This window comes from Mustelus asterias, chromosome 26, assembly GCF_964213995.1.
Source record: "Mustelus asterias chromosome 26, sMusAst1.hap1.1, whole genome shotgun sequence".
NCBI lineage: Eukaryota > Metazoa > Chordata > Chondrichthyes > Carcharhiniformes > Triakidae > Mustelus > Mustelus asterias.
This window is the reverse complement of record NC_135826.1, coordinates 47,183,906-47,211,512: the sequence shown is the minus strand read 5'-3', so window position 1 is coordinate 47,211,512 and position 27,607 is coordinate 47,183,906. Positions and strand designations below refer to the sequence as shown.

General features: G+C 46.6%; 1 protein-coding gene across 1 annotated transcript in view; it reads right to left on the bottom strand.

Moving 5' to 3' along the window:
- The window catches only part of LOC144479678 (CUGBP Elav-like family member 4), a 524,426-nt gene that overhangs the window by 227,532 nt on the left and 269,287 nt on the right, over positions 1–27,607 (bottom strand). Inside the window, exon 3 of the mRNA XM_078198692.1 lies at positions 25,175–25,223. Within this exon, the coding sequence (XP_078054818.1) occupies positions 25,175–25,223 (49 nt within the window). The remainder of the gene's footprint in view (positions 1–25,174; positions 25,224–27,607) is intronic.

The following is a 27,607-nucleotide window of genomic DNA, read 5'->3' as shown; positions in this document are numbered from 1 at the left end:
CGCTCTGAAATTCACTCCCTAAACCTCTCTGGCTCTGTGTGTCACTCACATCTTTTAAGATAGTCAATAAAATTGGGCAGCACAGTGGTTAGCACTGCTGCCTCACGGCGCCAAGGACACGGGTTCGATTCCCAGCTTGGGTGACTGTCTGTGTGGAGTCTTCACGTTCCCTCCATGTCTGCGTGGGTTTCCTCCAGGTGCACTGGTTTCCTCCACAGTCCAAAGATGTGCATGTTAGGTGGATTGGTTATGCTAAATTGCCCCCTAGTGTCCTGGGATGGGTAGGTTAGCGGGATTAGCAGGGTAAATATGTGGGACTACAGGGATAGGGCCTGGGTGGGATTGTTGTCGATGCAGACTTGCTGGGCTGAATGGCCTCCTTCTGTACTGTCGGGTTTCTATGTTTCTATGAAAATTTCTCTCTTTGGTCAACTGTCCAGACATCTCCTTATGTGGCTTGGTGTTAATTTTTTTTATTAATTCATGGGACATGGGCGTCACTGGCTGGCCAACATTTATTGCCCATCCCTAGTTGCCCTCGAGAAGGTGATGGTGATGTCCATCCCTAGTTGCCCTTGGAGAGTCAAGCACATTGCTGTGGCTCTGGAGTCACATGTACGCCAGACCAGGTGAGGACGGCACATTTCCTTCCCTAAAGGGAATTGTCCAACAACTCTGGAGCACCTTGGGATTTTTCACTATGCTAAAGTTTGCCACATTTTCTAGACTAATACAAATGAAGGTGAAGCCAGACATTGAAGTTAAACACAAGATCTTTCATGGAGACTGTTGCTACATGTGCCACTCACTGCGCAAACCAAGATGGCTGCCGCATCACATGACGTTGCATCACTTCCTGACGACGTAACATAATCATATGTTTAAATGAGTATACTTTACATATTAGCAGGCACAACAATGGTGCTATATAAGTCCAAAGATGGGCAGGTTAGGTTGATTGGCCGTTCTAAATTGACCCTTAGTGTCAGGGAGATTAGCTGGGGCAAATTCATGGGGGTACGGGGATAGGGCCTGGATGGTATTGTGGTCGGTGCAGACCTGATGGGCTGAATGGCCTCCTTCTGCACTATATGATTCTATATTCTATAAATGCAAGTTGCTGTTGTGAGGTTTTATTTTATTCATTCGTGGGACATGGGCATCAGTGGCTGGCCAGCATTTATTGCCCATCCCTGATTGGCCTCAAGCAGGTGATAGTGAGCTGCCTTCTTGAAACGCTGCAGTCCACGTGATGTGGGTTGACCCATAATGCTTTGTTGAGACTGCCATTATTTGAATGAGATGCTAAAACAGGAAATGACTCTTATCCAAGAGACTTGGGAGGTTGCTTACAGGTCACAGGGTGAGCAGTTAATCGGGTGCCCTATCCAATGTTCCTGAATCCAACAATCCAACCACCCCAAATTAACTGGTCATTCATCCCCTACTAGGGACATTCTGATGTTTCCCAGCCCCTACAAAACCTTGGCAAACCCTCCACCTCAGTAGAAAGTTACTGAAAGTAAAGTAAAAAGTTTATTTATTATTCACAAGTAAGGCTTACATTAACACTGCAATGAAGTTACTGTGAAACTCCCCTAGTCGCCACACTTCAGCATCTGTTCGGGTCAATGCACCCTAACCAGCACGTCTTTCAGACTGTGGGAGGAAACCAGAGCAGTTTCAAGAGGAAACCCACGCAGACACGGGGGGGAGAACGTGCAGACTCCACACAGACAGTGACCCAAACCGGGAATCGAACCTGGGTCCCTGGCACGGTGAGGCAGCAGTGCTAACCACTGAGCCACCGTGCCGCCCCACGGTACAGGTCAAGAGGGAAAGGCAGATACAAAGGGTAGAAGAAATTAGGAGAGGTGAAAGGAGCCAAACAAGCTGAAGACAAGAGCATGGGCCCAGTCCATCCAATAGGAACAATGGCAAATGGGAACCATGGGGAAGAGGTGATGGAGGATAGATTAGGGCAGAAACTGGCGTCTACCAAAGTATAAATTTTCTCTCAACATTTCAGTGGTTCAATCAATGAGAAATGTGCTACAACATATTTGGCAGGAGAGTGGATGCAATAGTCCAATTACATCATGGAACTGAGAAATTATGGGCTGAATGTCCGTGCCATGTGATTCAATGACTCCTTGATACATTAGATTAGCGCCCAGAGACTGGAATTTATATCCAACCCAGGCTGTTGGAAGAAAATCTTTCTCTCACAGATTTAGGGCTTTTAATGGCTTAAACACACTTCTTAGCATTTATGAGTACGCATATGAAATTAAAACAAAGATTTGCATATATGTAATGGCTTAACATGTCTCAAAGCAACACTATCAACATGACCTTCTCAGAATTGCACCGACCATTATTATAAAGGCATAAGAAGCAACCATAGCATCTCAGACTTATTGCGGCACAGGACGAGGTCATTTGGCCCATCGTACCTGCACCAGCTCCCCAAATGAGCACTATGGCTTAGTGCCATTCCCCTGCCGTTTCCCCGTCCCCCTGCGCATTGTTTCCACTCAAGTAATCAACTAATGCCCTCCTTGATTGAACCTGCCTCTGCCACACCTCCAGGCAGTGCATTCCAGACCCCACCCACACGTTGTGTGAAAAGGTTGTTTCTCACATCACCTTTACTTGGGTCGACCGGGGCCTGAATTCACTGGAATTTAGAAGAATTAGACAGGGTCTAATTTAAGGGTATAAAATTCTGACAGGGCTGGACTGACTGGATGCAGAGATGTTGTTTCCTCCAGCAAGGGAGATCTAGAACAAGGGGACACATTCTCAGGGTACGGGGGTGGCACATTTACGACTGAGATGAGGAGAAACTTCTTCACTCAGAGGGTGGGGAACCTGTGGAAGTCTCCACCTCAGAAGGCTGTGGAGGCCAAGCCACTGAATATATTTAAGGAGGAAATAAATAGATTTCTAGACTCTAAAGGTCTCAAGGGTTATGAGGAGAACGCTTGAGTATGGAGCTGAGATCGAGGATCAGCCATGATCATATTGAATGGTGGGCACAGTAAGAAGTCTCACAACACCAGGTTAAAGTCCAACAGGTTTATTTGAAATCACGAGCTTTCGGAGTGCTGCTCCTTCATCAGGTGAGTCACCCCCATCCAACACCAGCATCTCCACATATTGAATGGTGGACTAGGCTCAAAGGGTTGAATGGCCTACTCCTTCTCCTATTTTCTATGTTTCTATGTCTATGCTTCTTTTCCAAATCACCAATCTGGACACAGCAAGATCCCACCAAACTGTGGGAGTGCTAATAGCCAGCCAATCCAGTTTAATAGGAGTTAGCAAACATGGAAAACTGCACGAACCCCAGCTCTTATTCAAAGTGCGCCGTGGCACATTTGCTATTGATTGAAGCAATGGAACACCCAGAGGTAGATGGGGACTCAGCTAAACCTCTCATCTGAAGGCCGGGGCCTCTGATTGTTCACTGGACTATTGAAGAAATGCTGCACTGTCATTTTGATTGGCATGAAGGGGCATTTGATCCCTCAATCTGCAGACCGAGAGAGAACAAGGTTCCATCCAAAGATACCTAACCAACTGGTCCAAAACTTGGAACCGAGTAATCATTCTTTCTCTGAGCAGCTTCAACGACACGGAATGCAGATAATTAATAAATTCACACTTTCGCCATCATGGGAAGCATTTTCAAAGTTGGGTTGAAACCCTGGTGTTGTGGTTGAGTTGAGATTTTTTTCTAATTTATTCGTGAAACATGGGCATCGCTGGCTGGCCAGCATTTATTGCCCATCCCCAATTGCCCTTGGAGGGGCTCTGGAGTCACATGTAGGCCAGGCCAGGTAAGGATGGCAGATTCCCTTCCCTAAAGGACATTAGTGAACTAGATGGGTTTTTCCAAGAATCGACAATGGTTTCATGGTCATCAGTAGATTCTGAATTCCAGATTTTTTTTTATCGAATTCAAATTCCACCATCTGCCCCGACGGGATTCAAACCCGGGTCCCCAAAACATTAGTTGAGTTTCTGCAGTAATAGTCTAGCGATAATACCAGGCCATCACCTTCCCGTATAGCTATGTGGCCTCCGATTGTTAGATGCGAAGGCAAAAGCAGTAAAGGATTCTATTTCTCAGAAGGGATAACACTCAACTTGTCGAGTATTTCAGAAAAAGATATTAAGGAAAAGAATCCTATAACTTTTATGCATAAGTTTGGAAGATATGTGACCAGAATAAAAGATTTAAATAATTTGCTCTTGCCCGGAACTTAGACTTCTCGCTGATACTATAATCGTTAAGCAAATCTATTCCATTTTCTTCCGGTTGTGAGGATGGGTTCCATCGTCCTGTGCAGTCACAGGTACACTGACACGACACACCATAATTATTCTTCACTGGAGAGACCTCCGGGGAAACATTTTTCAAGGGGTTGGTCCTTACGGAATACTTTCCTTGAAAAGATTTATTCTAAATGTCACAATAGTGATTTTACAGTACCCTTGGCAGCCTCAAATCCTATAGTTTTATTGACATTTTCTGTGATCAAATTTATCGTAAAGAGACATTACTCTTTCAAGCCTTCAAGTCGCTGGAGTTTAAGCTATTAAGAATCAAACCTGTGTCATTCTCTCAGGCTGTACTTTTCTGAAGAAAGTGTGCGGTAAGTTTTAAGAGGTGCTGGCATTCCATACTTGACTGACTGCCTCAGATGAACCAGGGTGAACAATGGATGGACTGGAACTCTTGGACTCAGTGCAGCCTTTTAAGTTTGGACTGGTCTTAAGTCTGTCGAGTGCTGAGGATCCCACCCACATTAAAAAAACAGGAGCAGCTTTGACATGCTGAGGTGTACCTATACATTGCCCATTCTGGTCATTGCTATTCCAATGGATGGGCTGAGATGCATCAAACGGTCTTCCTTGTGAGGCAGTCTTAGAAACTCTCCATTGAAATGAAGCTACAAATAAAAAAACTTTTGAAAAATGTCCATGCAGCTCGGTTTATCTCAATTGGCTGGACAGCTGGTTAGTGTTGCAAAGCGATGCCAACAGCGCAGGTTCAATTCCCATACCAGCTGAGATTATTCATGAAGGTTCCGCCTTCTCAATTTGGGTGGCGCAGTGGTTAGCACTGCTGCCTCACACCACCAGGGTCCCAGGTTCAATTCCTGGCTTGGGTCGCTGTCTGTGTGGAGTTTGCACATTCTGCCCATGGCTGCGTGGGTTTCCTCCGGGTGCTCCGGTTTCCTCCCACAGTCTGAAAGACGTGCTGGCTAGGTGCATTGACCTGAACAGACGTCAGAGTGTGGCGACTAGGGGAATTTCACAGTTGCTTCATTGCAGTGTTAATGTAAGCCTTACTCGTGACTAATAAATAAACTTTTGCCCCTTGCCTGAGATGAGGTGATCTTCAGGTTAAATCATCACCAGTCAGTTCTCCCCCTCAAAGGCGAGAGTGGCCTATAGTCATCCGGGACTTTACCTTTTAGTAATACAGAGACCCCGGGGCCCCAGTTCAAATCCCACTCTCGCAGATTGTGAAATTTGAATTCAACTAAAGAAAATCTGGAATTAAAATTCCAAAGATGACCGTGGAACCATTGATGTAAACATCCATCTGGTTCACTAACATCCTTTAGGGAAGGAAATCTGCTGTCCTTATCCGGCCTAGCCTACATGTGACTCCAGACACACAGTAATGTGGTTGACTTTGAAATGGCCTAGCAAGCCACTCAGTTAGGTTTGGGCAATAAATGCTGGTACAGTCAGCCATGCCCTCATCCCATGAATGAATAAAAAGGATTGGTAATGGAGTGGAGAAGATTGTGTCCATATTTCTCAGGAACTCAGTGTCGAGTACAGCTCACGTGTTCTCCTTCAGCTGAAGTGTCTGAGAAAGCTCAAAGTATCAACCCTCACTCCTGAGTTAGAAGGTCATGGGCTCAAATCGCCCTCCAGAGACTTTGACACATCATCTAGACAGTGGTTAGCACTGCTGCCTCACAGTGCCAGGGACCCGGGTTCAATTCCTACCTTGGGTGACTGTGTAGAGTTTGCACGTTCTCTCCATGTCTGCGTGGGTTTCCTCCAGGTGCTCCGGTTTCCTCCCACACTCCAAAGGCGTGCAGGTTAGGTGGATTGACCACGTTAAATTGTCCCTTAGTGTCCAAAGATGTGCAGGTTAGGTGGATTGGCCACGTTAAATTGTCCCTTAGTGTCCAAAGATGTGCAGGTTAGGTGGATTGGCCATGCTAAATTGCTCCTTAGTGTCCAAAGATGTGCAGGTTAGGTGGATTGGCCATGGTAAATTGCCTCTTAGTGTCCAAAGATGTGCAGGTTAGGTGGATTGGCCATGCTAAATTGCCCCTTAGGGTCCAAAGGTGTGCAGGTTAGGTGGATTAGCAGGGTAAATATGTGGGGTTACTTGGATAGGGTCTGGGTGGGATGCTCTGTCAAAGAGTCAGTGTCAACTCGATGGGCCAAATGGCCTCCTTCTGCACTGTAGGGATTCTATGGATTTTATTAAATTCCCAGTGCAGTACTGAGAGAGTGCCGCACTGTCGAGTGTGCCGCCTTTCAGACTGATGTCTTGTCTGCCCTTTCAGGTGGACATAAAAGATCCGGTGGCATTATTGCAGAGAAGAGCAAGGGGGTTCTACCTAGTGCTCTCGCCAATGTTTTCTCCTTCAAGAAACATCACTAGAAGGCGATTACCTGGCTGTTATCTTGTTGCTGCGTCTCTGCCAACAGCCGCACTCTATATTCATACATTCAGCCCCTCGGTGAGGTGCCAGATGTTCTGGTAGCTGCAGGCAGGCAGACCCAAGCACAAGTCAGGCATCGCTCTCGTGAAGCGACTCCGAATGTTACATTAACGCAAGTTGAGTCAGCACATTCAGGAGACAAAAGGAATTGAGGAGGATTAGCTAGCCCCCCCCCCCACCCCCACCCCCACCCACCACCTCTACCCCACCACCTCTACCCCACCACCATGGCACAAACAAATCAAACTGGAACACTGAAAAGTTCTTCAACAACTCTCAAAGTCTTTACAACAACCTTGACAGCTTTGCAATGACCTGACTGCAGTGGCGTTTGGATTAAACTACTGCCACAGAGTATCTCGAAAGCAGCGAATGCACGCGCTCTGGAAATGACTCCTCAGTCCCAGCGACATGCCCTCGTGTCTCAAGCCATCTGCCACACTTACTCAGCCTGTCCAGAGAAAGGACGGATCAAAGCCGGCTCTGCGCAACCCCCCGAGGAACTGAACACAGTCTCTCGCAGGCTCGCGCCGGGTTATTCCTCGCTGTACAGCTCCCCTCACGCAGCCCGGAATTATCGATTACTGGCATCGATCCTCTTCACTCAGTGGAGGCAGAAAGCAACGCGAACATTTCCAAAGACAGGCACCTGTATTCTAACTACTGATAAGCAAGTGTGACAGATCTTTTGGGTGCTCTAATGTTAAAATGAGCACTCTGCTGATCAATTTGGACGTCGCATCGATTTCCATTAATTGCATTTTTAAAAAAAAAATCTTTCAGCAGTTAGTCATCTGCAGTTGCCCTTTAATATGATTCTCCAGCCCTTCGTCAGTGTTTATTCTGTTATTCGGTTTGCTCGAGTCTGGATGAATCTCATCAAATTTGGGATTTAGAAAAAGAAAATCGAATCACAGCTGCTGGCCAGACTCGCTGAGGATCCCACGCATCCCGGACATTCTCTCTTCCACCTTCTTCCGTCGGGAAAAAGATACAAAAGTCTGAGGACACGTACCAACCGACTCAAGAACAGCTTCTTTCCTGCTGCTGTCAGACTTTTGAATAGACCTACCTCGCATTGAGTTGATCTTTCTCTACACCCTAGCTATGACACTACATTCTGCACTCTCTCATTTCCTTCTCTATGAACGGTATGCTTTGTCTGTACAGCGCGCAAGAAACAATACTTTTCACTGTATGTTAATACATGTGACAATAATAAATCAAATCAAATCAAATCGAGTGTTTCCCACATTTTCCGGTTTTATTTCAGATTTCCAGTGTCTGCAGTATTTTGCTTGTGTGTCAATGCCGGAAACACAGCCAGGAATGCCGGAAGATCCGCAACGGCGTCAGGGAAATTGGGCAAATACGCTCTGCTTCCTCTCTGCAGCCTCTCCCATTCCCAGCTTCTACCAACCCTACAGTTCTCAAGAGATCTTCACGCTCCTCCAATCCTAATCTCTTGCAAATTTCTGATTTTCATTGCTCTGGCACCGGGATTCAGGTCCTAAGTGCTAGAATTTCCTCCCTAAACCTCGGCACCTTTCTATCGTGCCACTCCTTTAGGATTCCCCTTAAAACTCATCTCTTTTGGATTAAGCTTTTGGTCACCTGCCCTAACGCCTCACTCTTTGGCCCGACAACAAATTTTTATCCAGTTGCATTTCTGTGAAGTACCTTGGGACTTTGTCCTACGTTAGAGACGCTATGGATGTGCAAGTTATTGTCGTTGGCAATGAAGTATGAACCCTGCCAACCTCAGGAAGGGGAGGTTGGGTATGTAAGGAACAACACAAAAAATCTCTGTGGAGAATCCTAGAACAATGCAGCAAAGAAGGAGGCCAAAAGGTCTCTCGTGTCTGTGCTGTCTCTTTGATAGAGCTATCCAATTAATTCCTCTCCCCTGCTCTTTCCCCAAGCAGAGACAGGGGACAGCGCTGCCTTGGATTACTTGTATCAGTTATAAAATCATCTCCGTCCCCTGGACGTGTTGTAATGTTGTTTGGAACAAATGGGAAGATTTGTTGTAATATGCACCCTGTTTATATTGAGAAGAGTGGGGGAAAGAGTCCCTCCAATTACCATCAGCTCAATTTCCAAGCGGCCTTTGAGGTGAATCGACAGTTCTCCTGCCTGAGGAGGTGGAAACCTTCTTTAAATATTTAAATCTGGGTTCTAGGTCCATTGACGTGTTCTCCTTGTAGCAGCAGTGTGCACCCGACCCCAACAGTCCCTGGTTGTTGGAGGGGTTTTCTTTGAGGTTATGTATTGCTAAACTGAAGCTAAATACAGAGACTCATAAAATCAGTACACTGATTTTAAGACGTGACTTTATTAACCAAACAATCAAACGAGAGAGTGATATTAGGCTGCCCGCGTTCTCTGCCTGAAGTATCATAGAATCCCTACAGTGCAGAAGGAGGCCATTTGGCCCATCGAGTCTGCACAGACAACAATCCTACCCAGATCCTATCACCGTAACCCCACATATTTACCCTGCTAATCCCCCGACACTAGGGTCAATTTAGCATGGCCAATCCACTTAACCTACACATCTTTGGAGTGTGGGAAGAATCCGGAGCATCCGGAGGAAACCCATACAGACATGGGGAGAATGTTCAAACTCCACACAGACAGTGACCCGAGGCCGGAATCAAACTTGGGGCTTTTGCGCTGTGAGGCAGCAGTGCTAACCACTGTGCCACCGTGCCGCCGTGCTGGGCTTCTTATATGTTTAGCATGGCCAATCACCTGGGTGGAATTGAGCCTGTTTTTGGTGCAGGCTCGATGGGCCAAATGGCCTCTCTCTGCACTGTAGGGTTTCTATGATTCTGTGAACAGCAGGAATGTTATTTCTCTTTCGAAAGGAAATGTGCTTTCCAGCTTTCCCCTTTGTCTATCAGCAGCAGGTAATCTCCCAACAATATCTCCTGGCGAGAAAAACCCGTTAACAATCTCTCCTGTCACAGAGAGGAAAAAAGCAGCACGTTTAGCATTTGTTTTCTCACTGAATGGATGTATAAAAAGTGAATTTTTTGTGGAAGGAATTAGCCACAGCGTAATAACAGCAACATGGCATTAATGTTGGGTCTTAAACATATAAACACCTGGGTGTTTCACACAGGGGAAATGGCGCAGACGTCTACCTCCCAGACAGGACCAGCAGCCTGAGCCATGAGGTTCAGGAGAGGTTCTGGAAGGCTGGGAGTTGGGCAGAAAGTGGCTATAGGTGTGAGCCTCAGGATCAGGGTCAAGATGGCTGAAGGCATTCTCACCAAAGGTGTATTAGAGAGATGGGGGCCAGATTCAAAGGACTACAGGACATTTATTTGGATCATTATTGAAGGGGAATAAGTTTCAGAGCTACAGGAAAATGGCTCTCAATCACAAGGGCTGAAGATGACTTGCTGCATATAATAAAGTCTCACAACGCCAGGTTAAATGGGGAGGCGATGGTGCAGGCGATGGGGCAGCACGGTGGTGCAGTGGTTAGCACTGCTGCCTCACAGCGCCACGGACCCGGGTTCAATTCCCAGCTTGGGTCACTGCCTGTGCGGAGTTTGCACATTCTCCCCGTGTCTCTGTGGGTTTCCTCTGGGTGCTCCGGTTTCCTCCCACAGTCTGAAAGACGTGCTGGTTAGGTTCAATTGACCCGAACAGGCGCTGGACTGTGGCGACTGGGGGAATTTCACAGTAACTTCATTGCAGTGTTAATGTAAGCCTTACTTGTGACTAATAAATAAAACTTCAACTTTAGTGGTATTATCGCTGGACAATTAATCCAGAAATTCAGCTAATGTTCTGGGGGACCTGGGTTCGAATCCCGCCCTGCAGATGGTGGAATTTGCACTCAATAAAAAAAAAATCTGGAATTAGGATGACCATGAAACCATAGCCAATTGTTGGAAAACCCATCTGGTTCACAAATGTCCTTTAGGGAAGGAAATCTGCCGTCCTTACCTGGTCTGGCCTACATGGGACTCCAGAGCCATAGTAATGTGGTTGACCAGAACTGAGAAGATATGCTTGTCAGTAAGAGCCTGGGTTGTCTGGGGAATCTTAAACTATGGTGGTCATACATATGAGATAGGAAATTTGGGTCAAACATTAGCTTAACGGGTGGTAAGAACGTGGAACTCACTACTATAGGGTTGAACTTAACGTATTGATGCAGTTAAGGTAAAGTAACTTGAGCCTAATGAGGGAGAAAGGAACAGAAGGATATGTCAATAGGGTTAGATGTCAAGGAGTGGGAGTAGAATCCTGTGGGTGGTGAATCTGTGGAACTCTTTGCCATAGAGGGCTGTGGAGGCCTGGTCATTGAGTGTCTTCAAGGCAGAGATAGATAGGTTCTTGATCAATAAGAGGATCAAGGGTTACGGGGAGAAGACAGGAGAACGGGGATGAGAATCATGTCAGCCATGATTGAATGGTGGAGTGGGCCGAATGGCCTAATTCTGCTCCTATACCTTATGGTCTTATAAGCACTGGCACAGACCAGTGGGGCCGAATGGCCTGTGCTTTAGGCTCAATGTAACTTGAGGTGAGAGCGGAAGCAGTAAGCTTGGTAATTAGACATGAGATGGTGCAGTGTGTTTATCAGGCTGTTGACATCTCCGAGTCGGTCAACGCGTCCATCTTTGTGACGCACTGCCATCTTATGCCAATTGGACAGCAAAAAAATTCGTTACCCAATTGGGTAATGTTTGACTGTCAGCCAAACAGCCCTTTATTTCCCCATTTTCAATATTATTTATCTGGTAAAGAGAAATGTTCAAAGAAAATAACAAAAAAAACATTGTTTTTAATACCCCGATGATTTTTCTCCAGGGTTGCACACAGCAGTGTCCTGGAGATTAATCTTCAAATCCTGGAGACTCCTCCAAGCCAATCCTGAATGGTTAGCAACCCTACATGGTGCCAACAACAACTTGTATTTACGGAACACCTTTAAACACAGTAAAACATATCCCAAGATGCTTCACAGGAGAATTCTCCATCAAACCTTTGACACCAAGACACAGAAGGAGATATGTCTGTCAGTCTGTGTGGAGTTTGCACGTTCTCCCCGTGTCTGCGTGGGTTTTATCCAGGTGCTCTGGTTTCCTCCCACAGTCCAAAAATGTGCAGGTTAGGTGGATTGGCCATGATAAACTGAGCCTTGGTGTCCCAAGATGTGTAAATTAGGGGGATTAGCAGGGCCATTACGTGGGATTATGGGGATAGGGCCTGGGTGGAACACTCTGTCAGAGAGTCAGTGCAGACTTGATTGGCCGAATGGCCTCCTTCTACACTGTCGAGATTCTATGATTCTTTCTTTGGACAGGAGACGGCACGGGGCAGCACGGTGGCACAGTGGTTAGCACTGCTGCCTCACAGCGCCAGGGACCAGAGTTTGATTCCAGCCTTAGGTCACTGACTGTGTGGAGTTTGCACATTCTCCCCATGTCTGCGTGGGTTTCCTCCGGGTGCTGCAGTTTCCTCCCACACTCCAAAGGTGTGCGAGATATGGTGGATTGGCCATGCTAAACAGCCCCTTAGTGTCATGGGGATTAGCAGGATAAATACATGGGGTTATATCGGGCCTGGGTGGGATTGTCGACTAGGTCCAAGCTGACAAGGGCAAGCATTACACTTTTAGCCAAATGAGAGTTACATGGACAATGCAGCCCTGGCCGTTCAGGTCAACTGGCCAATGCTGGTGTTTATACTCCAAACAAGTCTTCTATTCGATCTCCTTACTCTCATCTTTTCAACATATCTTCCTATCGCCTTTTCTCTCATGTACTTGATTAGTTTCTTTTGAAAGGTATCTACGCTATTTTCCCCAACTACTTCCTGTCGTAGTGAGTTCCACATTCTAACCTCTCTGAGTGAAGATATGTCTACTTATTCCAACCCCCCCGAATTTATGAGTCATTATCTCCCATTTGTGGCTCCTACTTTACCTAATGAAATTACCAGATGCAAATGAGCATGTAAATGACATAGTGAGCAAAGCGATGAACTCAGTTCAATGTTGTCCAGTGTATTTGGCCCAATGAACAGATGTCCAAACAGTGCAAAGTACAACCCGGGGGGACGTTTTGGAAAGGAAAGTGGCCGCAGCAGAAATTCATAAAAAGGTTCAGGGTGGAAATTGCTGCTGAACGTTTCCTAGGTCGTTAAATCTGGATGAAATATAATTCTATGAAATATTTCCATTTTAATGGAGCTCTTACACTTACTGGAATAACCCTGACTGCCTAATAATATCCCACTGGCCTCCTCTTAAGGAGAGAATCGTGAATGGCACTGAATGCCAGATCACTCAAGATTCTCCCTGTCAGTCCTGTGCCTCTCCCTCATTTCCAGGACAATTAGCTGGCTTCCTTGGTTGCTAGCACTACCTTCAGAAGCAAATTAGGTCAGGTTATTAAGTGATTCCTCTTTTGGCAGGTCGATGTGTGCAAATTTGCAGACTGGGTGAAATGTATAGAATTCATTGAGGGTCATTTGACTTTGGTCGAGAGGGCAGAACAGATGGTAAGGGCTCAGATATTGGTGGCCTATCACTTTCTCTCGGTCACTCAAGGACCCCCACGCACCCCAGACATTCTCTCTTCCACCTTCTTCCGTCAGGAAAAAGATACAAAAGTCTGAGGTCACGTACCACCAGACTCAAGAACAGCTTCTTCCCTGCTGCTGTCAGACTTTTATGTAGAAACATAGATAGGCGCAGGAGGAGGCCATTTGGCCCTTCGAGCCTGCTCCGCCATTCATTACGATCATGGCTGATCGTCCAACGCAATAGCCTAATCCTGCTATATCCCCATAACCTTTGATCCCATTCGCCCCAAGTGCTATATCCAGCCGCCTCTTGAATACATTCAGTGTTTTGGCATCAACTACTTCCTGTGGTAATGAATTCCACAGGCTCACCACTCTTTGGGTGAAGAAATGTCTCCTCAGCTCCGTCCTAAATAGTCTACCCCGAATCCTCAGACTGCGACCCCTGGTTCGGGACAACCCCACCATTGGGAACATCCTTCCTACATCTACCCTGTCTAGTTCTGTTAGAATTTTATAAGTCTGTATGAGATTCCCCCCTCATTCGTTTTGAATGCACCTGCCTTGCACTAAGTTGATCTTTCTCTACACGCTAGCTATGACTGTAACACTACATTCTGCACTCTCTCATTTCTGTCTCTATGAACGGTATGCTTTGTCTGTTTGGCGCGCAAGAAGCAATACTTTTCACTGTATACTACCACACGTGACAATAATAAATCAAATCACACAGTCTTATCCCAACGCTGACCCACAAGTGCCACCGCCTTCGAATTGGAAAAGATATTCCTGGCGCTGGCATACACAAAACCGTAAATCAACAATATGAATGCTCACCCCGAAACAAAAAGAGAATGGGAAACAGAAGAATGAGCGCAGAAGAATGACCGAGCGTAGCTTAGAACACTTTCCAACTTTACAATCTCCCTGTGTGTGTACAAAGAGGCAGACAACACTGGCTGCCGGCTGGCATATAGCAAAGCAGTCTGGCTCAGCCCAAGTCGCTCTGGGACAAGACAGGAGGAAATCTCTATCAGTTTTAAGATAGAAAAGCTTTGCTGTCGACCCCAAGCTGTCTCAGCTCAAGCTGTGTTTTCCTGCCTCTATTTCACAAAGCAAAAAAAAAAGCTAATTTACTGTGTCCTCTCGGGCTTTCAGCAACAATAAATCATCTTGATGCTCAAAGGCTACAGGAAAGGAATAAAGGTGGAGAACAGCACCCCACAGAACCACATGGTGTACAAAGCAGCCCCGGTCCATTCTGTCCCATCGAATAATGGCGCAAGAAGCGAGTGCGGTGATGAGGACGGCTCATTGGAGTAGGAAGGTCAATTTGGAAAGGTCAGGGCTGCTTCTTTCCATCCTGTCATCCCTCATGGCTAAATAAAGCTATCTGGGATTTTTATTTCTCTCTGATTTACAGCTGGTAACCGCTACCGCACACAACACACAGCTGCACACGCTGCTGCTCATGGAGATAAGTACAAATTGTAATCTCATTTTCTTCTGGTAATAAAAGAGTTAGCTTGCTGACTGGTCTCCTCAGATACTTTGGCCGCCCACCCAATGAATTTGCTTTGTCTGGCTGCTAAAGCAAAATATCATGTTGCGCCCATCCCTGCCTCAACAATGTGAATCTGGACAAGTGTGACATCTTAAAATGATGAAAATATGCGCTTCTACTTATTACTTTACAAACCCATTGAGAGGCGGCGCTTCGAATGCAGGAGAAGGGAGAGTCATTCCTCTCCTTGGAAATTTTCATCCATTTGGGGTTAACCATATTTCAAAAAAATGATCACCCCGTGTTTGGTCTTGTGTCTGCGCGCGACACAAACCAGTGGGTGGGATTCTCCAACCCCGCTCACCCCAAAACCAGAGAATCCCACCCGAGGTCAATGGACCGTTGCATGGTCCACCCCCCCGCCCACTACTGTTCCCGTGATGGGAGAATTCCCCCCAGCGTTCCTGACTCTCAGCAATTTTCTACTATCTCAGCTAAACTCTCAGAAGGTGCAGATCCTGAAGAAACTTTGGGGGAAGGCCATCAAACCAGAGAAACCCTACAGTGCAGAAAGGCACGGTGGCGCAGCGGTCAGCGCCAGGGACCCGGGTTCGATTCCCGGCTTGGGTAACTGTATGGATGGAGTCTGCACATTCTCCCCGGGTCTGCGTGGGTTTCCGCCGGGTGCTCCGGTTTCCTCCCACAGTCCGAAAGATGTGCTGGTTAGACGCATTGGCCATGCTAAATTCTCCCTCAGTGTACCCGAACAGGCGCCGGAGTGTGGCAACTAGGGGATTTTCACAGTAACTTCATTGCAGTGTTAATAAATAAACTTGTGACTAATAAATAAACTTTAAACTTAAAACTCTTTTGAGAGTTGGGACAGCAAAAGTGAAAACAAAATGGTTCCCGATTGCATGATATCAACTCCAAACCTGCTTTTCAAAGGTTAAGTTGATCTTTCTCTACACCCTAGCTATGACTGTAACACTACATTCTGCACTCTCTCCTTTCCTTCTCTATGAACTGTATGCTTTGTCTGTATAATGTGCAAGAAACAATACTTTTCACTGTATCCCAATACATATGACAATAATAAATCAAATCAAAATCAATTCTAAAATGCCAAAATGTGACACGATTCCATTTAAGATGTGAGGTGGCTGAAGATTGGAGAGTGGCAAATTTTGTGCCTTTGTTTAAAAAGGGCTGCAGGGAAAAGCCTGGGAACTACAGGCCAGTGAGCCTCACATCTGTGATGGGTAAATTGTTGGAAGGTATTTTGAGAGACAGGATCTACAGGCATTTAGAGATGCAAGTACTGATTAGGGACAGTCAGCATGGCTTTGTGAGTGGAAAATCATGTCTCACAAATTTGATTAAGTTTTTTGAAAGGGTAACCAAGAAGATAGATGAGGGCAGTGCAGTTGATGTTGTCTACATGGACTTTAGCAAGGCCTTTGACAAGGTATTGCATGGTAGGTTGTTGCATAAAGTTAAATCTCACGGGATCCAGGGTGAGGTATCTAAGTGGATACAAAATTGGCTTCTTGACAGAAGCCAGAGGGTGGTTGTAAAGAGTTGTTTTTCAAACTGGAGGCCTGTGACCAGCGGTGTGCCTCAGGGATCAGTGCTGGGCCTACTGTTATTTGTCATTTGTATTAATGATTTGGATGAGAATATAGGGGGCATGGTTAGTAAGTTTGCAGATGACACCAAGATTGGTGGCATAGTGGACAGTGAAGAAAGTTATCTCCAATTGCAACGGGATCTTGATCAATTGGGCCAGTGGGCTGACGAATGGCAGATGGAGTTTAATTTAGACAAATGCGAGGTAATGCATTTTGGTAGATTGAACCAGGGCAGGACTTACTCAGTTAATGGTAGGGCGTTGGGGAGAGTTACAGAACAAAGAGATCAAGGGGTACATGTTCATAGCTCCTTGAAAGTGGAGTCACAGGTGGACAGAGTGGTGAAGAAGGCATTCAGCATGCTTGGTTTCATTGGTCAGAACATTGAATACAGGAGTTGGGACATCTTGTTAAAGTTGTACAAGACATTGGTAAGGCCACACTTGGAATACTGTGTGCAATTTTGGTCACCCTATTATAGAAAGGATATTATTAAACTAGAAAGAGTGCAGAAAAGATTTACTAGGATGCTACCGGGACTTGATGGATTGACTTATAAGGAGAGGCTGGACAGACTGGGACTTTTTCCTCTGGAGTGTAGGAGGCTGAGGGGTGATCTTATAGAGGTCTATAAAATAATGAGGGGCATAGACAAGATAGATAGTCAATATCTTTTCCCAAAGGTAGGGGAATCTAAAACTAGAGGGTATAGGTTTAAGGTGAGAGGGGAGAGATACAAAAGTGTCCAGAGGGGCAATTTTTTCACACAGAGGGTGGTGAGTGTCTGGAACAAGCTGCCAGAGGTAGTAGTAGAGGCGGGTACAATTTTATCTTTTAAAAAGCATTTAGATAGTTACATGGGTACGATGGGTATAGAGGGATAGGGGCCAAATGCGGGCAATTGGGATTAGTTTAGGGGTTTTTTAAAAAAAAGGGCGGCATGGACAAGTTGGGCTGAAGGGCCTGTTTCCATGCTGTAAACCTCTATGACTCTAAGATGGTATCAGGCCTCATCCTGTATTTCAGAATAGACGCATTGTGCCCTTTAGCAAGTAACCTTGCGCAAGGAACTGGTAATATGTCTGAAATAAGGTGAATGAACTATTAGGCTTCAGGATTAGGTTCTGGACCCCACGTGTGTGGCGCATTGGCTGCATACTTACCTGTATGATGTTGATGTATCTACTCTTATAGTCACTGTGTGAGGGGAGCGGATGGTGGTAAACAGTGGGATGGATTTTACATGTCTCCACCAGACATGTTTCAGGCATATAAAATAGGTACAGTGGCTAGCCCACCACCTTCTGGCCCAACTCCAGCCCCCCGCATCTCCCTCCGCTCTCCCCCGCCCCCCCAACTTCTACCCCACCTCGGGCTCACCCCTCTCATAATGTCAGGTGGCCAGGTGCCGATATCTGCAGCTCATCCACCATTTATAAATAAATAATTAAGGGTCATTCAGGCTTGTTGACAAGCCTATTGACCTGGATAATACTGTGCCCACACTAGCATACAATCAGCCTGGATAGATGGGTGGGACTGGACAGCCTGTTTCTAAAGGCCCACATGAACAAAGGGAAGGAAGCGGGGGGGAGGGGCGGGGAAGGGGGGGTGGGAGGTGGGGAGAGATGCAAGTGCTCTGCCGGGGGGGGGGGGGGGGGGGGGATGGGGGGGTGGTGAACAGTCCATGCCCCCCAACCCCCTCCCTACCAACCCGCCCTCCATAAAATGCAGCCCAGTGAGTCAGAAAGCACAATTTGTGGTTTGAAAGGTAACCTAATATCAAAAGTGCTCCATTTTATTAATTCCTTAAGTCAGTTTGAACTTCCTGGAAATGTGGCCAATTTCATCTGATTCAGGGGCCTTTTAAGTGCATAATGTTTTACTGAATAAAATACGGCCAGAATTCTCTGACCTCACCCGCAGCTGGGGAATCCGGTCCCGCTGCAGTGAACGGAGATTTGGCTGAGCGCCCAATTCTCCAGTCTCGCTGCCAGCGGGGCGGGGCGTGCGAGACCGGAGAATTCCGGCCTAGATGTTAATTGCTCAGTTGCAAACACACACATTGTGTTTTGTAATTGCACACGTTACCAGCAGAGGGCGATGGCTAATCCCTTGCTGAGGCCTGTGGACACAGCAGGTGGCAGAACATGAGCCACTGAAAGGATAACGATGTATCTCACACAACCCCGTACTGCGTAAAGAAACCTAATTTGAAAAGCAAGTAACAATGTGTTGAAAAGCCGTACAATTCACTGAATTCAATATTTGAAGGATTGAATTGCTTGGACTTCCCTCAATAACTTTCTTTCATTGGGTGTGGGTGGGCGTCGCTGGCAAGGCCAGCATTTGTTGCCCATCTCTCATTGCCCTTGAGCTGAGTGGCTTTGCCCGGCCATTTCAGAGGGCAGTTGGCATTGTGCTAATGTCACTCATAATTCACAGGCCCAGGCTAATGCTCTGGGGACACAGGTTCAAATCACATTCCATTAATAAACCTGCAATTTAAAGCTAGTCTCAGTAACAGTGACTATGGAACTGTTGTTGATTGTTGTAAAAAAAAACATCTGGTTCATTAATGTCCTTTAGGAAAGGAAATCTGACATCTTTATCAGTCAACCACCTTGCTGTGGGTCTGAAAACATGTAAGCCAGACTGGATAAAGACATTAAATCTTCTAGCCCCATCTCATTGATTATGCAAATGGATGTTTTGCACCATCTTCAATGGCGCAGCAGGACTGATGGCTTGTGGTCCGCCATCCTATCTGGACGCCATATTGAAAAGACACCCATCATCACTGACCCACTATTGAAGAAAGAAAGTGAACCTCCGGAGAATGAAGATGGATGTCCAGGAACATTCATAGGTTGGAAGATGGACCCCCTCCAGGGCACTGAATCTGCAAGGTCCACCTGCAGATGCTCCCCACACCCACTGCTGTGATGTTCCAAGATGGCATCCTGCACTCCGGAGGCAATCCCAGGCATTGTCCAGGCAAGTCCCGATATCTGTTCCGGACATGTTTTGCACCAGAGCGTTTTCCCACTGGCACTGCAGAGAATCGAGCGTGGGTGGTTGGGTCTTCATCTGTCTTCAATTAGCAGGACGCAAGTGAGGTTCACGCCACCCTCCAGCGGGTTTTCCAATCCGCCATGGTGGGCACTGGTGGAAGTTCCCATGGGAAATTAATAACGGCGTAAGACCAATTTTTGGGCCTTCTGCCAAATTCTTCCTTGTTAGAATTAACCGGTGATAATATTGCATCTCTTGTATTGTGACCAATGGTTCAGCTGACCCAGTAAACCGAGTAACCAATGACAGAATGATGTGATGATCAGTTGACCAGCTGACACAGTATAAATTAGAGCATATTGGAAATTGTGGGGAACTTGGAATGGCCCAGGGTGAGGCCTCAAGTGTTGGAGTAATGAAGTTTCTCTCATAGAATCATCGAATCCCGACAATGCAGAAGGAGGCCATTCGGCCCATTGAGTCTGCACCATCCACAATCCCATCCAGGCCCTAATTCCCGTAACCCCGCGTATTTGCCCTGCTAATCCCCTGCAAATAGGGTCAATTTAGCATGGCCAATCAACCTAACCTGCACATCTTTGGACCTTTTCTTTGATTTATAAGTTGGAGTAAGTTTTGTTACATTTTTATTGTCTACACTGGATCAACATTCCTCTTCGCCCACCATTGAACCCACTGGTGGGAGCACAGGAGAATTCTGCCCAAGCTGACTGAACAAACTGGTCCTGATTTTAATTCCAGGCAGATTTTGGGAAGATAGGTATCAAGGAATTCACACGCAGCCCTAGAATTTGAGACCTGGGCTATTTTAACTCCAGGGCAATTGGACAAATACATCGATAAATCCCTGTTTTGGGACAATTAACTGTTAGGAACTCAGCTGACTTTGTGATGGTGCTGAATCCCTAGCCTGGAGTCAATGCGAGTAGGCATGAATAAACCTACATCCCATGTTCTCAACACTCTCTCTCTCTCTCAACACCCTCCATGTTCTTCACAAAAACAAAGCCCAATAACTCAAGTCCAATAGCACACTTTTGGTCCCCTTATTTGAGGAAAGATGCAGTGGCATTGGAGGCAGTTCAGAGGAGGTTCACTAGATTGATTCCAGAGATGAGGGGTTTGTCGTATGAAGAGAGATTGAACAGTTTAGGCCGAAACTCTCTGGAATTTAGAAGAATGAAGGGAGATCAAATTGAAGTATACAAGATGATGAAAGGTCTGGATAAAGTAGACGCGGAGTGGATGCTTCCTCTTGTGGGGCAGTCTAGGACGAGAGGTCAAAGTCTTAGGATAAGGGGTAGCAAATTTAAAACAGAGTTGAGAAGAAACTATTTCTCCCAAAGGGTTATGAATCTGTGGAATTCGCTATCCCAAAGTGTGGTGGATGTGGTAGATTTACAGTGAGTAAATTTAAGGACAGATTTTTAATTGGGAATGGGTTGAAGGGTTATGGGGAGAAGGCAGGAAAATGGGGATGAGGAGTATATCAGCCATGGTTAAATGGCGGAGCAGACTCGATGGGCCGAATGGCCTAATTATGCTCCTATATCTTATAAAACACAGCTTGGGGAAAACACAAAAATAATTCTTCAATATCAACGGTGTACACTCAGGAATCTCGGAGCAGAGTGAAACATGCTCGTAACAAATTGGCAGCTTGTTACGCACTGCGCCAGCTGTTATTCCCCATTGACAAGATTTTTAATTTCAAACCAAATCAAAGAGACGTTGAAGCCAGGGTAGGATTCTCGAAATGGCAGGACTGCCAAAGATTCCGTGGGAAACACATCCCCATCGATCACAGCAGTCCCACAACCAATGAATGCTCCATGGAGGGTTGAACTGGCTTGAGAAGGCCAGCAGGAGTGGGAGCATCCGATATGGATAGGGGACCCCACCTCCCCCCCACTTAAGGCCCAAATACGGTGACCCGCCATGTTTCACTGAACCCTGAGCCCTTTCCAACACTGAGGCCGAGTGGGAGAAAGCCCGTGGGTAGCTAATAATGGGCCTCAACTGTGACGAGTGTGGGTGTTGAGTTGACTCACCCCCCCACAACTGTGGCAGCAGGAAGGCCACCTGGGGAATTTTACGAGACCCGCCCCCCCGCCCCCACTCACCTGCAAACCCTAACATCCTGCTCCAGGATACTAATCTCCAACAAAAAATAAGTGATCTTTTGTTCTGTGAACCCGAGTGAAAGGAAAATCAGCTGCCAGTTTGCCCTGAGCCCGTCCCACTCTGCTGATGCCAACTAATTTCACTACCTGGAAAATTTGGGATTGTAACCTTATCAAAGAAACACTATGTCATTCTGAGAGATGTTTCCAGAAAGGACTAAGCCCACTAAAACTGCCACAGTTGCTTTTGTCAACAAATTTTGCGTTTAACACGGAAAGGTTCAAACACTTCCTTTGTTGATTTTCAGATCAATTTAACATTTGAAAGAAGGCACTCATATTGCTCAACGAGTCTTAATGTTATTACGTATTTAATAAGATAATCATCGCGTCTACAGTTGGCATAAAGGTTGCAAAGTCTTTATGCCCACAAAATACCCGCACCCCTCCCCAGAAAATCTGTGATCAAAATATTTTTAAGAAGTTGCTAAAGTCTCCTGCAAGACCCTGCAGTACATTCATGTGAATGATGTAAATAATTATGGAATACTGATGATAAAGTCCATCCTCAACAATGATTTGAAAACATCAGCCACGGCACGGTGGCACAGTGGGTTAGCACTGCTGCCTCACAGCGCCAGGGACCCGGGTTCGATTCCGGCCTGTGTGTGGAGTTTGTACATTCTCCCTGTGTCTGCGTGGGTTTCCTCCGGGTGCTCCGGTTTCCTCCCACAGTCCCAAAGATGTGCGGGGTAGGTTGATTGGCCGTGATAAATTGCCCTTTAGTGTCAGGGGGATCAGCAGGGTAAATACGTGGGGTTACGGGGATAGGGCCTGGGTGGGATTGTGGTTGGTGCAGGCTGGATTGGCCAAATGGCCTCCTTCTGCACTGTAGGGATTCTATGATTCTCCCTTTTTTTTGTGTCTGGGTCCAGCTGTTCCTACCCTCTGGCAATGAGCTTACATCATGGGTGCGTTCGAGCTATCTGATCATGGGGGAACCACCGAATCAATGGGGCGGCACGGTAGCACAGTGGTTAACACTGCTGCTTCACAGCTCCAGGGGCCTGGGTTCAATTCCCAGCTCGGGTCACTGTCAGTGTGGAGTTTGCACATCCTCCTCGTGTCTGCGTGGGTTTCCTCCGGGTGCTCCGGTTTCCTCCCACAGTCCAAAGATGTGCAGGTTAGGTTGATTGGCCATGATAAAAAAATTGCCCCTTAGTTTCCTGAGATGCGTAGATTAGAGGGATTAGTGGGTAAATATGTAGGGATATGGGGGTAGGGCCTGGGTGGGATTGTGGTCGGTGCAGACGCGATGGGCCGAATGGCCTCTTTCTGCACTGTAGGGTTCTATGATTCTATGATTCAAGGGGAATTTCACAGTAACGTCATGTTAATGTAAGCCTTACTTGTGACTAATAAATACATTTTATACTTTAAGTGCAATCCAATCATTAATCCTGTTGCAATGTGCCTTAAAGTGACAGCATGCTTGTTGTGCAATGGAGTGTGACCCCATCAAGGAGATTTCAGACTTCGCTCAGAACAAACGGTATTTATCGATAAGACAAACTAGGTACGGGAGTGGCAGCTCTCGGCTGCCCTGGAGTCAGGCTCCAGTCTTTATTTTGTTAACTACCTGGCCGCTGGATGATTCTGCCTGAGAGAGAACTCCACCCTCTGGAGTAATCACTCACGCTCAATTCCAATTGGTCCCTCAAGTCAGGTGACCGTCTTCTGCTGCACTGTCTTAAAGAGGCAGACACCGCTCACACAACAATGCTGCCACCCCTCAAAGGCACATGTATGTTGTGGGTTCATTTATCAAGAACAGGCACATGGGAACAGATACAGATGGACAGAAAGCTTGAAGACATCGGACCTGCAGGGCAGTGTGTGTTGTGTTCTGCTCCACGTCAAAGTGGAACTGAGACTGAATCGTAGGACGCACCTCCCTTAAAGCGACGACACACTGCTACCTTTAGCAGCAGATCATAACACGCCCCACCTCCATAGTTGAGCACTTTTTTTTAGCTGGGGGTCACTACACAGCAAACAGGACCCTTAACCCGTTCCCCTTCTCACGCCCGGTTGTAATGAGGCCTGTTGTAACATGCCTGCAGCCAACTCACCACAGATCAGCAAATTCAGTGTGGCCTGATTCTGTCCCTGCGTACCTTAGGCACACACTAGGACTGTGGAAGCAGGTTTTGAAAGGTAAGATTCAAAAGGGAATTGGACTGTACTTGATAAAGATAAAACCGCAGGGCTATGGGGAAGAGTGAGCAGCAAGGAGAAACAGACGGGGGTGGGGAAACAGGGTGAGGGAGGGGGGAAATCCAAGTTGTTAATAACTGGAAAACTCTTTCAAAAAGCCAGCTTAGGCACAATGGATGGACGAAATGGGCTCCTCCTGTTTTTTTGCCAACTGAACCAATAATTTGCATTGATATTGTACTTTCAATAGAGAAAAACATTCCAAAACACAGCTTGAAACTTTATATTAAGTTGAATGAAAAATGATAATGAAATAAGAATATCACAGGAGTTCAACTCCAGCAGATACATTGATGACATACCACTATGTCACTTCACATCCAGGATTTCGCCAGTGCCAAGAAGAATGCACCTCAGTCGATTATTCGCATCATAAACCAAAACACATTTGTCTTCGCTCCCATGGCTCAGTGAGTGATGCACTTCCTGCTGTCGGACTGAAACATGTCCCAACCCAAGAACTCACGGTGGATATGACCAGTGCTGGTCTGACTGACCTCTGTTGGACCTAATCTACGAGCACCATGATTGGTCTCGTTGGGTGGGGTAACACCCCACGTTCCTTGTTCCTGATTGCTATCCGGTGACTGATGTGGCAAGAGGTGGAATCTGCTTAGGGCAAGGGGTAGGGGGCAGTGGCTGTAGGTGGGGTTGCTCCACTATAACACCTCCAGAAAGGCCAGGCAGAGTGGGCAATCGGATGAATCACTGATGATGCCCCTGCCCCGCCTCAAAAGCCAACAAGAGATTGCACCCCTGGAGGACGGGCAGCATGGTGGCACAGTGGTTGGCACTGCTGCCTCATAGCTCCAGGGATCCAGGTTCAATTCCGACCTCGGGTGACTGACAGTGCGGAGTTTGCACATTCTCCCCATGGCTGCATGGGTTTCCTCCGGGTGCTCCGGTTTCCTCCCACAGTCCAAAGATGTGCAGGTTAGGTGGATTGGCCATGCTAAATTGCCCCTTAGTGTTGGGGGGATTAGCTGGGGTAAATACGTGGGATTAAGAGGACAGGGCCTGGGTGGGATTGTGGTCGGTGCAGACTTGATGGGCCGAATGGCCTCCTCCTGCGTTGCAGGGATTCTATGACACTTTGGGGGTGGGGGGGGGTTCGTATGGAACAGGGAAAGTGAGGTGGGGCAACTGGGAGATAAGATAGCACAAACATTTAAATCCACGCCCAACCCAATCCATTCAGCTTACTTCAGTCATTGTCTAATTAGAATATTTAGGAAGGCCCAGTGACTGATATTCCCCCCTGAATAAAACATCAGTGACAACTACCTCCACGACTCTCACTGTCAGCAGGCTTCACCTGAATGGGTCGATTCATCTGGAAGATAAAATAAAAGAGGAATTGGAGATTAGAATTTCTATTGAAAGTAGCATCTTTAGCGTGTTATAAATCACAATGTCACTTCAAGGCACCAGCTACACATTTCAAGTCATTGACAACGTCTTACTTTGCAAAAAAAAATTAAATCAACAGCCCTTGCTGCACTGTTACATGCGAGACATTACTAGTCCCACTGGGGAGGAAAAGAACGAGATTTGTATTGAGTTAATAAATATTTTCTTCAAGGCATATTATCTGGGGCCTTCTAATCAGCTTCATTCTTGGAATAGTGATTGATTGGCACAACTGCTGGATGCCTCACCAGCCATTCACTTCCCTCCCACACAAGTCTACCATCTCCCGAGGCTCGGGGAGGGTAAAGGTGGGTACCTGTTGCTTGGTGTTAAACGTGAAGCCAGGAAGAATTGCAATTTCCCCTTCGGAGCTCTGAGGCATGACTTGGTGCACATTGATGGGGGCAGGTACCACAGAACCATAGAGTCCCTTCAGTTCAGAAACAGGCCATTGAGCCCATCGAGTGTACCTATTCTCTGAATGAGCATCCCACCCAGGCCTATCCCCATAACCATGTGCATTTACCATGGTCAATACATCTAACCTGCACATCTTTGGGCATTAAGGGGCAATTTAACATGGCCAATCAACCTAACCTACACATCTTTGGACATTAAGGGGCAATTTAGCACGGCCAATCCACTTGACCGGCGCATCTTTGGACTGTGGGAGGAAACCGGAGCACCCAGAGGGAACCCCCACAGGCACACAGAGAACTTGCAGACTCTGTACAGATGGTGACCCAAGGCCGGAATTAAACCCAGGTCCCTGGCATTGTGAGGCAGCAGTGCTAACTAACCACTGTGCCACCGTGCCACAGACGTCCAAGCTCATTTTGTGATCATCCTCCCTATTTTAGAGAGGTGGGCTGGCGATTTTCCTCCTTTGGGTGAAGATCTGTTTCTGTCACCACCCTGCCTCAGTTTTTGTGGGTCAGAATTCCTTTCCCAACTCCATCCATTGCACTCAAACACCCCCAGATTGGCCACTCCAGTTAGACAAAGAGTAAACCACCTCTCTCTTCCCCAGCAGTGTGCCTCAGTTACAATCCTGGAAGAATGACCCTGGCTGCAACAGTCTGACATTTTTCCACTTCCCACACCAGCCATCCCGGAATTTTACTGTGCACGATTTCCTGTTAGAAAAAAGCTTTGCGTTGTCTGGCCTAGTGATCAAATCGACCAAACGCATTCCGTGTTGGACGCAGGAGGGTCAGTAACCAGAGTTGCAAACTTCAGGCAATTGTCAAAGGAACCAAAGACGACTTGAGGGGGCATTTGCGGCAAGATTTCCTGCCGGTGTAAAACACAAGTTGGTCGTCTCGCGAGACTTTCCGCTCCCATCACCAAACCCGCCTGAAAAGAACGGAAATGGAAAATCCAAGTCTACGAGCCTTTCATCCCATTAGATTTGAGCCCCGGTCCCACACCTGAAAAATCTGTGCCTAACCTATTATAATATCTAACTCTCAGGCATATTCTTGATGAGGAGAACAGTTTGTGGTTCAATCCGCATCGATCATTGGTACAGAAAACAACTTCAATCTGAATCAGTGCCAGCCTTGGGGCACTGATGAGACGCTTGCTGATAGGTGATAAGCTCAAGCCTCACCTGAGGACTGGAGCACATAACCCAAGCTAATATTTCAATGGAGCATTGAGGGAGTACTGCACGTTGTTGCGAAGTTGGGGAGAGTAATTGTAGATTGGTGCAGGTAAAATGCCAGGGAGAAAGCATTGCATGGTCTCTTTAAAAGGCGGTGCTTTTTCTGTGCTTAGAGACTTTAAAAAAATGCAAGTACACAGAGAGCCCAAACTGAAACATTTGTATCGAAAGGCCAAGCAGCAGTGTTACCAAGACAACAGGCTTTTGAATTTAGCTAATCAATTTGAATCTTAGCCAATCAATATGAATCAGGCACTTAGATACCAAGAACCTATTAAATTTAAATCTGACGTTTTTGACAACCTAGGACCAATCCTATTGTGGGAACTATTGGTATGTCATCACAGGTATAAAAGAAGGGGGACGGTGGGACAAAAAGAGGGAGCAACTGCCACCTGCCAGAGGTAGCAGTTCGCAGCTCTCAGAGAGAGCGAGAGAGAGAAAGAAAGAGAGAGAATCGCTGGCTCTCACAGCTTTATCTGTGACTTAGAGAAAGTACCATCTAGATAGCAAAGCTATCAAAGAAGAAAGAAGTTTCAGACAGATGAATCAATAGAAAAGGCTCAGAATATTCCGGAAGACGCAAAACCTGGTTGTAATTGAGAGAGTGACAAAACTCTATTTTTTGTTAATGAGGGGGA